Source organism: Athene cunicularia (assembly GCF_003259725.1).
Source record: "Athene cunicularia isolate RWA chromosome 1 unlocalized genomic scaffold, athCun1 chr1_part1, whole genome shotgun sequence".
NCBI lineage: Eukaryota > Metazoa > Chordata > Aves > Strigiformes > Strigidae > Athene > Athene cunicularia.
In genome coordinates, this window is record NW_020799091.1 from 44,337,437 (window position 1) to 44,350,362 (window position 12,926).

Sequence of the window (12,926 nt, forward strand, 5' to 3'; positions counted from 1 at the left end):
CGGAGAGGCGCGTCCCCGCGGCTGGTCGGCCGGGCCGGCTGCCGTTGCCTAATCGCCCGCCTCCTCTCCCTCTTCCTCCAAAGCCTGTCGGTTTTCCGTTTGTTTTGTTTATCTAATTTTAAAATTGAAAAGGCCGTGAGTAATTTCTCCTTTTTAATCTCGGGGGTATGTGCCATTTATGCGAGATTTGGTGTATTTAGCTCACAGGTGTGAGGGAACGGCTGCCCCCCCATCCCTTGCCCCCGGGAAAGACTGCCCACGCTTTAAATACGAACCTTTAATTCCCGTTTTAGCAAAACGTTGTGAAGAGGAAGTCAGGCTGCGATTTATTTTGTTTTTTAAATTAAACTTTACTTCATACTTCGGTTCATGTTAAATGGTATAAAATTCCATTAAATGCTCTTGAGCCGTCTTAGCTCTAGAAGAAGACCTGGTGTGGTTGGGGAAAGCAGAGCAGTGCACGTTACCGCATTCTGCTGAAGCAAGTAGCTACGGCTTTGGTTAGTTACAATAAGGAAATAAGCCTCTTGAGGAGAAGGGCTACACTTGTCATGTGTATTTTGTGTGGGCTTGCTGTTTGTAAAGGGAGGTGTTTATAGTTTAACTGCTATCTAATGCATGCCTGAAGTTTTGAAAGCCTGTTGCATAATTCCTATCAGTTAAGTTTGCATCAGGTGATGCCTGAAGGAGCTGATCTTGCAGTCACGAGGCATTCAGGTTTTCCAGCGAGTTCAGTCGTTGCAAGAGCTGAGTCTCAGGATGGTCAGAACTGGAGTACAAGTCTGTCAGTGTGAAGCACTCAGAAATGTGGTATTTTAATGCTTCTTAACGTGCTTGTTACCTTCTTGTCAGTGTCCAAGGTGCAGTAGAAGCGGAAATTGAAAATGTAAGATAATGCAGTTTAGAAACAGGGCTTAAACGTATGGTTGGCATAAATCTTTGCTTTCTAACTGTTCTTTTCCAGCTATGCTTACCCCCCCACCCCCCACCCCCCCCGTGGACAAAATAAAAGCAGATATGCTGCAGAACCCAGCAAGATTGGCTAAGAAGTCTACAGGGAAGAAAAATGATGTCCCAGTGAGGCTACTGGCCTTACTGTGGCTGAGGAAGTCCCGTGTCCTTGAGTCATCTCATGACTGGGGTATTCGTGCCATTTGGTAGCCCTAGGCAACTGAGTGTGTTAGACTCTTAGGCTGTGCTCTGGTCAAGCTGTGTACACTAGTCTGTCTTGGTAACGGGCATATAGGAACTTTGTCCTAAGTGAAATACAGTGAGTGAATCTGAAGGAAACTGGGAAAGGAAGGCTTGCCAGGAAGGTTTTTTGCTGTTTGTATATAGTGCGATACATAAGCAGATGCAGTCGTCAGTTTTTGAGATTTAATAGGAATGATGTATGGAAACAGTGATCCTAGGTAGGTTCTTAGACCTCTTTATCTAAATTAGCATAGAGGAATAGAATATTTCTTTCTGATATTGGCAATATTCTACAGTAAAAATAGCTCCATCTGGGGAGCTCTTACTATAGAATAGTTTCCCAGAGCAAACTGGTCAACCCCTGTGTGGACAAACTGTTGGAGAATTTTTTTTGACTCAGGTCTCAAACTGTCCTCTACCCAGCATCTCTGTGTCTCTGATTTTGTGAGTATAAGTCACCCTTTGTAATCTGCATTATTTCCACTCCTTTACTATCAGTACTGTGTACAACATGACTTGCATTCGTGAGTCTTAAGTCCTGTTTCTGCAGACATGCACCTCAGCAGCCTTACAAGCTTGTGTACTCCAAAGTGTTGCAGCATCTGGATCATGGAGTCTTTGGGAATGGCTGGACACTTGAGCTGTCCTGCTCAGGTCCTGTGGAAGCCATGAGACAGTTAACTCCAGCCATGAAGCTGTGCTTATTGTTCTTTGTGCTTCTCTTTCTCAATACAGGCGCTTTGATTACCGTCCAAAAGCTGATCCTTACTGCCAAGCTCGTTACACCTTCTGTCCCACTGGCTCTGCCATTCCAGTTATGAAGGAAGAGGATGTTATTGAAGTTTACCGATTACAGGCTCCAGTATGGGAATTCAAATATGGGGACCTACTAGGACATTTGGTAAGGTGATGTTTTTGTTTAACAAAACTATAGTGGCAAATTTAGCTGAATTCAAGAGCAGATGTCAAGAGTGGGAGCTGTAAGGTTGGGATATGCTTGTATGGAAGAGTATTGGAGCACACAAGCTAGGCTATTTATAGGAAAGATACTTAAAGAGCAGTAAGTTTCAAACAAAAGTTACAGAATTTAGCTCAACTAAAGAAAAGAGCATGACCAGCACTGTCAGTGGGTTTGAATGTGTTCCCCCACAGAGCTGCATACTTGGAGTGTTTTGTTATACCATTACATTTTTGGTGTCTTTTCCTGTGCTAGCACTGCATCAAGAAAATATATTTATTTGTCCCCTTGTATCAGATTAAATGCTTGCTTAGTGTATTAACTTCTCTGTTGTTAAAAATATACATATTTGCATGAACATGGATATCTGTCAGGAGTAGACAGCTAGCTGGTTAGAATAGTGGCTCACGGGGAGTTGGTTGCTTTTACAGTTCTTTCTTGAATGTTATGATCAGTACTGAATAAAGTCTCCATTCCTGGAGTCATGCAAATATGAAAGAGTCTCTGCTTTAGTAATAATTATAACTGTAGTGGTAGCATAATTAAGCTTCAAAGCATAATCCCTAATGAATAAGGAAATACTAGTGAACATGAAATAGCAACATCAAAACCAAGCACACACAGGCAAAACTGGAAATATCTTCAAATAGCATTACTAAGGTTGTTAAAATTAAGGTTGAATTTATGTATTTGCTGTACAGCTTTTAAAATAAATATCTCATTCCTTTTGTGGCTTTCATTACTATGATCTGGTTTTAGTAACTCAGTTCTGCTCTGTATTTTTTTGATACTCCTGTGAGGTTAAGGATTCAAAAGTAAGCTTGAGTTTTGATGATGAGCTCCCACTGAGTATCTGCCTCCAAATAACAGAATTTACAATGGATGGATAGACTACCACTGGGACAGTGTGACTCTGTGATAAAAGTATGTGCATGATATAATCTAGTATGTTGTGCATCAGTGCTACTGAATCCAAGATGTTACAGAAACCCCTTCTGCTCTTCTAGCCCTGTTACACAGCAGCTCCCAGGCATCTTACCTTCTGTACAGGCCAAGCTGAAATAATTTTTATGTTAAAAGTTTTTGGGGTTTGGTTGATTGTTTTGTTTTGTTTGTTTTTTGGTTTTTTTTTTTCTTTTCCAGAAAATCATGCATGATGCTGTGGGTTTCAAGAGCTCTCTAACAGGCAAAAACTACACAATGGAGTGGTATGAGCTCTTCCAACTTGGAAACTGCACCTTTCCACATCTCCGGCCTGGCATGGATGCACCATTCTGGTGTAACCAGGGAGCTGCCTGCTTTTATGAAGGAATAGATGATGCACACTGGAAGGAAAATGGAACTTTAGTTCTTGTGACTACAATATCAGGTAGATTTCAGATGCTTTTGCTAGTGCTAATACAATAAAATACAGTCAGCCTTGTCTTCCTGTAAAGCAGTATCTTTTAATCAATGTTTTTTAGGTTATTCGCAATGTTAGTCACTGATGCTAATTTCAAACTGAAATAGTATCTGAACTGTCTTGAATACAGAAAGTGCTATGAGGCTACCGCCTTTTGAACAATGCACACTGAAGAGTTGTTCAGTGAGAGTCATTTGGTATTGCTGTACAAAAACACTTGTGTCTCTTGAGTGTAAAAATAGCAAAACAGCTTATACAGAACCATTATGGACTCTTTTCACATGGCTTCACCAAAACAAAACCTTCTATTGTGAAGTGGCATATGACTGCTGAGATAGAAAAACTGGTGAAAATGTGTACATTACTGAGCAAACAAGGCATATTTAGAAATAGTCTCAAAAATATATAAAATATTAATCTCTATTTCCATCTCTCCCATTATGGGTCATAAAAACTGTGCAGATGTCCTCAGTAATAGGTCTTTGTCATATATCATGGAACAAAACCAGGATTTACACCTCTGATTACGTGGCTGATCACCAGAATAACTTCCTGGTGTATACTGAACACTGACATTCTAAAATAAAAAGGTCATTTAAATAAACCTGGTTGATTACTGTAGTAATACAGTGAATGACTTAGAGAGTCCCCTGAGGACTTGGAGAGTTTCATTTTGTGTGTCCAAAGCCACTTACTCTCTGAAGTTAGCATAGTGTACAAGGCACTGGTTGATTACAGCTAGTTAGTGCGGTGCTTTATGTTTGCCTGCTTCCACCTTCAGCAGCTTTGCTGGACTCGGTCTCTAGATAACCTGTCCACTGCTGCTAAGAAATTCTAGGCTGTACTTTAAGCAATGATATAAGCAGAGCTGCTTTCCTTTGAGTTTGTAGCTCATGACTGAAGTCTTTGAGGCCTGATAGGGTTGGATTCTTTTGTATGAATACCAAGTTAAATCTTTTCAGACGGTTGTGGAACTTGTAATGCTTCCTGCCTGTGTAGATTATTTGATGCCTAAGAAAGGTGAGGTTACACTGGTGCCTTGTGGAGGCATTGTTACCGTCCTCCTTGTCTCTCTTGCTTCCTGTTTCCATGAAACTTTTAGGAAGGTTGCATCTCTGGGAATTTTGAATTGTCTTAATTTCACTAGGAATCTAAAAGTTACCGTGGAATTGGGTGAATGGATGCAAGCACAGATGGACAGCATCATGAGCTGAACTTGCTTCCTCAGAGAGCAGCCAAAAGCAACCCATCTCATGGGAGAGGGCTTTAACCTGTGAAATAGCTGCACCCTCTTGGTCCTTGTGGGATCCTGTAGAGCTGTTTGTCAGCATTGTCAGAGACCACAGTGAAGCAATCTCATTTTCTTTTAAAGCCCATCAGCCAGGTTAATGTTACTTATGGGTATGTCTCTGTGGAAACAGGGCAGGAATATCCAAAGTCTGATTTTTGATTGTCTAGGCATCTTCCAACAGCTTATCACAGAGCCATGCATTAACCTGTAATATTTTTGTTTAATTTAAGACTTTAAGGTCAGAACTTCATATTAAGTCCATCTTGGTCTTGTTAGGAGAGACAAAACCTTTTCAATAACATGTTGTACAGAATACACACTAGAAAGCTAATCTGGTAGGAATTAGAGAAGATAAAGGGGAGCTTCAGGCCCATCTGCAGTCTATAGTAAGTACAGTTCTTGGTACAGATGTAATGACTTGTTCTATTAAACCAAGCCATGGGCAGTTACAAAGGAAAGTATCCAACACTTTCACTAAACAGAATGATTGCTTATGTTTGCTGTGAAGCCTGAAAGCTCTTAAGTGTGAAGAACAGTTACAATGGGGTAGCCTAGGAGGTGTATGTGCAGAGCTCAGTTGTTCTGAGGTAGTAGCTTGCACACATGCCTTGCCTCAGGGTAAGCATGAGTTGCATTTACTCTCTGATGAAGAGTAGATCCAGCAGTTGGACCTTTGTGGCTTGTTTTGGGGGGAGATGTGTGGCATGTAGTGCTCCTCATTGGTCTTGATGAATGCAACAGTGCAGTGAATTCAGACTTAATGCAAGAGGCTGGTGGTTGTGTGCAGGACGGTGTTCATGATGCAGATCTGTCTGATGTCTGCCGCCGCTGAACTGTGAGGTGACTGCTGCCAGTCTTGGCTTGCTGCAGTCTTGCCTGTCTTTCAGCAGCTACCAAGCACTGTTACTGTACCCACAGCAGTGACGCTTACAGCTAAAGAGAGATCATGGTTTTCAACACTGTCACCATTGCAGGCTGTCGTCTGGCTGTCTTCTGACATCGCACAAGAAAAATCTGCAAAATTTGGTCATGGTGAGGTGCTAGACAGATCTGCGTCATAGATGGCTACACCCTGTGCCATGACTGAGAGAGGGTGGGAAGAGTGCGGTGCTAGGACTACAGGAAAAACAAAAGAAGGAAGATGAGTCCTGTGCTTCAGCTCTATTTTGGGGAGGCAGATGCATCACATGTAAGGAGCTACCAGGGGGATGAGCTGAGTTAGAGATGTCTTCCTCATTCCAGTTGTGAAATCAGCAAAACACTCCAAACGTATTTTAAATAAAAAAAAGAGTCCACAAGGTCTTTAAGCTTACTGATCTTCACATCCCACTCACATCGTTTGGCTTAGTTCAACTTTGCTGGCAGATGAGCTGCTAAAACAGCAGGGTCTCTTAGTCTAAGGTCTGTTTTGTGGAGAGACATGAAAAATTCTGCCCTGAATTGCTGAATTCAGTTAAACTTGAGGAAGTGCAGAAATACCTCTTGCACTGGTGAGCACATTGTCAGCATCTCTTGTAGATTGTACTACCTGCCCTGTTTGTCTACGTGGATTAAAACAAAATGAGAAGTGTCATGGTGTCCCGATCCAGTATTGGGGGAGGTTTCGTTACGATCCCAAGAGCGATATTAAGACACAAACAAGGCCAAATGTCATATACCCAAAATTTATAATTAAAAAGGTGAAGAGGGGTAGTGATAGGACAGAATGGAAGGAAAAGACAGAAATAAATCAAGTATGCAGGATAGGGCTGCAAGAATGGTCACCACCATGGATCCAGCAATGACCCGTTGGTCCTCGGTCTTAGTTCTTTGGTGGTGGGTGCACATGGATCTGGCTTCGATGGAGGATGCACACTGAGCAAAAATTTCTGCTGCCTTTTTAAGTTCATCATACCCGCTGATTAGCATATCTGCCCACCTTTAATTTTTTTTTTTCCTCTGGTCCCACAGGTTTTGTGGGGCTTCAGGGCCCAAACGTTTTCCTCTTGTCAGTCCATCAGCAGTGCATGCATGGGGTCTGGCCTACACAATAGAGCCACAAATGGCTACAGGATGGGGCCAGCTCAGTCCATGTCTGCCTCTTTGAGGCTTGTCTAAAGAGTCCGGACAATACAACCGCAAGGAAGTGGGGGGGAGCATCCTTCAATACACTCCCACTTCTCTGGGCAGCATCCCCCAGACCAGTTCACAGGCTGCAGCAGCTTCTCTTGGAGGTTTGCACAGACACAAGCAAGCTTTGAGACAGTCGTAGGACATTTCAGCCTCTCACACGTGGTTCTCTGATGTTTGGATATTCTGGGATAGTAGCAGGAAATGATGCATAAAAAAGAAATAGTTTCAGTAAGTCACATGTAAATATAGTTTATTCAGTGGGATATCACTTCTCCCTCCAACCTAAGACTTGTGTCTTTGTATGGTTAGGTAATGTTGTGGTTAAACTTTTGCAGGGATTGGAGGTGATCCTTGAAAGAGATGGAAAATATTTTGAGTCATATATTTGTTATCTTGTCTCTGTAATACTTATCTTTATCTCTTACAGGAGCCATGTTTAATGAAATGGCAAAATGGGTAAAATATGACAATGAGACTGGCATTTACTATGAGACCTGGACAGTTCAAGCAAGTCCCAACAGACAATCAATAGTATGGTTTGACTCTTACGAATGCTCTAAATTTATACTGAGAACATACCAGAAGCTAGCTGACTTGGGAGCTATATTTAAGAAGATACAAACAAACTATACGAGCATAATTTTATTCAGTGGAGAACCTATTTATTTGGGAAATGAAACATCTATTTTTGGACCTCTAGGAAACAAGACATTGGCAGCAGCTATAAGAGACTTCTACTATCCATTCAAACCTCATCGGACAGTCAGAGAGTTTTTTGTGGATCTTTTAAAAATAATCGATCGTGTCATTCTGAATCATCAGTTTTACCTCTTCTACAACTTGGAGTACTGGTTTTTACCTATGAAGTTTCCATATCTCAAAATAATTTATGAAGAGGTCCCTTTACCTGTTGGAAACAAAACATTCTTTGGTGTATAATTGCTTCCTGAAGAATCAAACTTGCCCTTATGTCAGAATATCTCTGAGGATTTTGAAGTGCTACCATGATGGTATTAGTGTTGTGTGTTCCACTGCTAACTGTAAAAGTCATGTTGGGAAGGCTTTGCTAGACCCCATGAAAGACTGCCTTTTTTTTTTTTTTTTTTTTTCTTTAATTACCTGTATAGCACATTTCATGAACGCTTCAGCATCTCTGATGACTGGCTTCTGTGTGACCACGGGCATCTGCTGCCTGAAGGTGAGCTGATGTGGCTGCTCTTGGCTAAACTCTGCTGGGCCCAAGGGGGAGCAGGAGGCAGCCTGCCAGCTCTGGTCACAGGTGTTCTCCACATACGTGGCCATGTGGCCACAGATAGCACCTGGTCACCAACAGAGATGGGACACAAGCATTACAAGGACCTTCTGGTCTGACCAGCTTGGCTAATCCACGTGTTGGAGCTAACAAACCTGAGTGCCTAGATGTGCCCACTTCCCTCAATGTGTGCCTTAGAAGAATGTTTCTGTATTTCTTTGGTTTGTGCGTCTGGGACTTAAGACCTGTTTTCTGGTTCATGAAGTAGGTGTTCAGCGTGGTGGGAAGGGGCAGTGAACACATTAGAAGATGGCATGGGTGGTATCTTTTCATCACTCTGCTTCCTTCACCTGTACTGTAAACACAATACAGATGGCTTTTCCTAAGATTTGTGTGTATTTTCTAACACAGAGAGAAGGCAAACAGCCTGTTTTGATGCATAACTGCACTGTTCTAGCAGTGTCCTGTCTTAAAGTCTACCCGAGGCTTCAATCAGGTTGGTTTCTTAGAAGTCACATTTATATTCCTTTTAACTTTTTTTTTTTAAAAAGCATGGAATCCTTTAATATTAAAAAAGCAATGACAGTTTGTGGAGTGTCAAAGTCACAGTTAAAAACCTGTACTTGTCATAAATTTGCCTATACAAAGCCATTGCAGCTTCTCCCTGGCAGTGCTGCAGCTTGGCAATGGGTTCCCTGTATAGCCGACTGACCAAAGCCACGGGAACACTGGCTTTCTGGACACTAGGGAGGTGGCTATACACAAAAAATACACCTGCAGCAGCATTATCATCTCCAAGTGTACACTGCTCACTTTGTTTTTTTTTTTAAACTAGTTGCAGAATGAGTCGCCCTCCTGCAGAGGTTATTACTGTGTCATGGCTAATCAGTAACACAGGAACCCAATTCTGCAACTTCATTTGGCTTGAGCCAAGTTAATACCCTGGTGCAGCCAGCAAGAGGAATATACAGTGTAAAGACACAGTGATTTGTTTCAAATCATAAGAATGGCATAAAACTAACCTTGTATTAAAAAGTCACTAAAATTAATTAGTTGAATTGCATTATCATGCAATGGGATGAGTGTGAGAGCTAGCGTGAGAGGAATGAGGTGATGAGAGTGCTTCTGTTGCAGGGGAAAGCTGCTACTTAGTTCCGCTGTTCTGTGAAACTTCCATCTTCTGCCTCAACTTGCAAGACTATTTGTAGTCAAAGTCACAAGCCCTTGCTTTAACCAGCAGAGCTTCAAATTACCCACCAAGGTAATTCAGGAGGCACTAGGAAATATAAAGGGGTTCATAAGTCTGTCTACAGAAGATATGTTCTTGTTGATGCATGTCTGACTTCAGAACCCTCAACATTGTTGAACTCTCATTTATTGTCTCAGGAGGAAGCCTCAACCTCAAAACCAGTGTCCAGAGCTCTGAAGGGGATGTCCTATGATTGTGGAACCAAGGCAGTAGAAGCCCCAGAAGCTTCTTCTCTAGCATTTGCTAAGAAGCTTGTAACATTGCTGCAGTTAGAGGCCTTTCAGAGCCTGAAGCAGATGTCATGGGCAGGGTAGGTCATGCTCCCCCAGAGTAGAGTAGTAGTATTGTTTGCTCATGGTACAGTACTTCCTTGTTTTCACATGGGACCTAGGGAGCCTACACACCAAGTCATTCTTTTCCCCTAATAGAGTATTTTATGATGCATAGAAGAGCCTCGCAGAACTGGAAATGCCAAATCCTGAAATACACAGCTAATGGGAGCTGAACCCCACATGTCAAAATTGCCTTGTGCAGCTCCTAACAATCAAAAAGACGGGTGTTTGTGGACCAGTAATACCTAGAGAGATTATAGAATGACTTGACATAGCTGACTGTCTGCAGAGGTAAAATCTTCATGATTATTAAAGAACTTGATAAAAAATAAGGGGTGGCTATATGAAAGGAGTAATCACTTTTTATGTTTGTGGTCAAATGTAACTTGTGGTTCTATCAGTACAAGTTTATAATATCCTGGGCTTTTTTGTACCTTAATAACAGCCCTTCTCATTTTTCCAATTTCATCTGTGCAATCCATTTAATTTAGCATCTTTAACCCTGATACTCTGGATGGTACAGGGAGTTGCTTCAAGTGGAAACAGTTGCATCCTAGCAAGTATTAACTGCAAGTTAAGAGGACAGTAAGTTTCTGACAACAAAAAAAAAACATGAAAACTGAAAAGTTACTTGTCAAGGGTACTGCATCCCTTCCAGGCAGAAGGATAAAGCAGCAGCTAGAGTCAGACTCTGTGAGTGTGTTCAGTGGTAGGTCAGTGATGAGCATTTAACAATTCCTTTATGCAGCCATGTGTTTTGCTTCAGTGTGTTTTGCACTTTGAACTCTATCCTCAGTTTAAAGGCACTAATTATCAGTGTAGGAGTTGCCCCTTTTTTAGCATATGAGTTCCTTTTGAGGCTGGTATTTATTCCATCTGAGCACAAGTTTGGAGAGGGAGCCCCTCACTTCCTTTGCTTCTCTCTATTTGGGAGATTTTGTTCAGAAACTTAAAAGCCAACTGTTCAGAGTGAATGCACACCTGGGTGGAAATAAACTCCACCAATGCAACCTGCAGTTCTGTAAGAGGTGCAGCTGTTGACTAATCATTGCACTGGAAATAGATTCACCATCATATAGACTGAAGTTTTTAAGTGCAGTGTGCTCTGCTGGGCAGAGTTAGGCCTATAAAGTTAGATCCAGAATAACACTGAGGTGAGTCATAGGCTACTTCCATGAAGTTTAGACAAGCCCAGAATAAATCCCTAAAGCTGACACTTCTGTCTCTTAAAAAGCAAATGTGACATCCAACACCTTCTGTACACCTGATTATCTGTTGTTTGTGCCTGAAAACCACCTATTCAGATCAAGCATTTGAGGTGGATGTCCTGCTGAGAGTCACACCGGGGTTGGGAATAATAGGATCACTTCACTCACAACCAGCTTGCCTGATGGTAGGAACCAGGGGAATGTCCTAACTGCCGGGCTCAAGGATAAGTTCCTCCTCTCTCTTCTATCTGTCTCCAGTTAACACGTGTCATTGAGTCATTACTCAGGCTTTGAATGCAGGAGTTATTGGCCACTTTAGGCTGTGCTTGGTTCTGCTCCCTGCTTTTATGCACATTGCAGTCGAGGGTAAAAATACATGATAATTCTGTAATGCAGAGATTTCTAAGTCTCCAGAGTGGTCTTACACAAAACTGCTTAAATTTTATACCACTGAGCTGCTCAGGGCTATAACCCACACTTTCCTCCAAGAGGGTTCTCAAGCAAGGAGTTCCTGCCTTGTCATACATCAAGATCAAATGGAGCGTGCAGGTCCTGTTCGCCAAAGGGGCCTGCACAGAAAGGGCTGGTACAAATGCTTTCTTCCTTCGCCACACAAACCTACTCAACTGACAGATATTCTGGATTAGGACAGCTGCCACTTTCAGTACCATAACTGAGGAGAGTGTTGGTGACCTTGAGGTTCTTCTAGTTTTGAAGTCACCACAACTGGGGAATAACTTGAAAAGCAGAGCAGACTTTTGTTCTTCAACTTACAATAGAGTGTAAATCATAAGTCTGAAGTATAAAATCCCCACCATCAGCTGGTGATTGCAAATTAGCAAAATTAGGTAGTGAAAACAGGCCTTACCAGCCATCATTTTCAGGCTAGGAAAAACTAATAGAATTAAAAGAATCATCTCCCGTGTCACATCACACTTAAAATTTAGTATTAATGGTAGACACAGTCTGTGGGGTTCTATAATTAAAAGCTGTTATTATGAACGAGACTCCTGCAAGAAATTTTTCAACTCATACCATGCTAACATAATACTACCAAAATGGCTGCTGAACAGTTAGAGCAAAGCATCACCTCCTGAAACAATTTTAATTTGGAGGGTTTGTAACACTGGAGAGTCAAGATTCCTCCAAGGACTTGATGCTGCTGGCCATGGGAGAAGGGATGTTCTAAAGCCTGCCTCTTTCCTGCTGCATTAAGGCTGTTTTAGGGTGCAGGACTGCTTTTGGGTGCCAGAGACTCCATGGGAAGAAGGGACTTCCAGCCCAGACACTCTGTGACTGTCTGAGACTTCAGCTACAGAATTAATAATCAACCCTCTTCCTCCTTTCGCACTATCTCCCTCCAAAACACTCAAGCCTTTGTTTGTGGGAGGATTCAGGGGTGGCACTATCTCTTAAATCTTGCTCCTTGGGAATAAAGACGGGGTAACTGGTATGATGCTATATCCAAAGTTCTTGCCTTACTAATGGTTACATCAGGATTTGAAATCCAGGCTGCCCAACTGCCAGTTAACTGACTTCAGTCTGGATGAATTCTTTATCTTGGATCCATACAACAGGTGAAGAATCACAAATCTTTTTCCTTACTCATATAACCAACCATGACAGTTATCTTAGGACAATCCTGCACAAAAATAGGATACTACAAGTTTTCTGTCATGCTGGAGGACTGGAAGGAACAGGTATTTTCTTCTAAAAGGTCCAAAGCTACCCCAGTTCCTCAGCATTTTTCAAGGAAATGCCGCCTTACAAAAGCACAGGTGGAACCCAGAACAGAAAGCACGCCACAGTCTCCGTTTCAAAGCACATGAACTGCAACAGCCAACAATGGATGTGATCCTACAAGAAAAACCTAACAAAAAGGATGAACAGATGAACATACAGAACATCTAAGGTTAATTGCGGTTTCA

At 42.0% G+C, this 12,926-nt stretch overlaps 1 protein-coding gene across 1 annotated transcript; it reads left to right on the forward strand.

Annotated features, from left to right (window-relative positions):
- Positions 1 to 1,389: 1,389 nt before the first annotated feature.
- Positions 1,390 to 8,595, forward strand: CLN5 (CLN5, intracellular trafficking protein). Its single transcript, XM_026867947.1, has 4 exons — positions 1,390 to 1,412; positions 1,849 to 2,095; positions 3,296 to 3,521; positions 7,385 to 8,595. Exons 1-4 carry the CDS (start codon positions 1,390 to 1,392, stop codon positions 7,894 to 7,896), a joined length of 1,008 nt encoding a protein of 335 aa, XP_026723748.1. The 3' UTR covers positions 7,897 to 8,595.
- The last annotated feature ends 4,331 nt before the right edge of the window (positions 8,596 to 12,926 follow it).

What these genes read in the sequence shown, in the direction of transcription:
- CLN5 (XM_026867947.1), top strand. Translation starts at nt 1,390, where the DNA reads ATGTATGGAAACAGTGATCCTAG. An exon ending in TATGGAAACAGTGATCCTAG is followed by an intron (nt 1,413 to 1,848) that starts GTAGGTTCTTAG and finishes TGTCCTGCTCAG; the next exon opens with GTCCTGTGGAAGCCATGAGA. An exon ending in TCTTGTGACTACAATATCAG is followed by an intron (nt 3,522 to 7,384) that starts GTAGATTTCAGA and finishes TATCTCTTACAG; the next exon opens with GAGCCATGTTTAATGAAATG.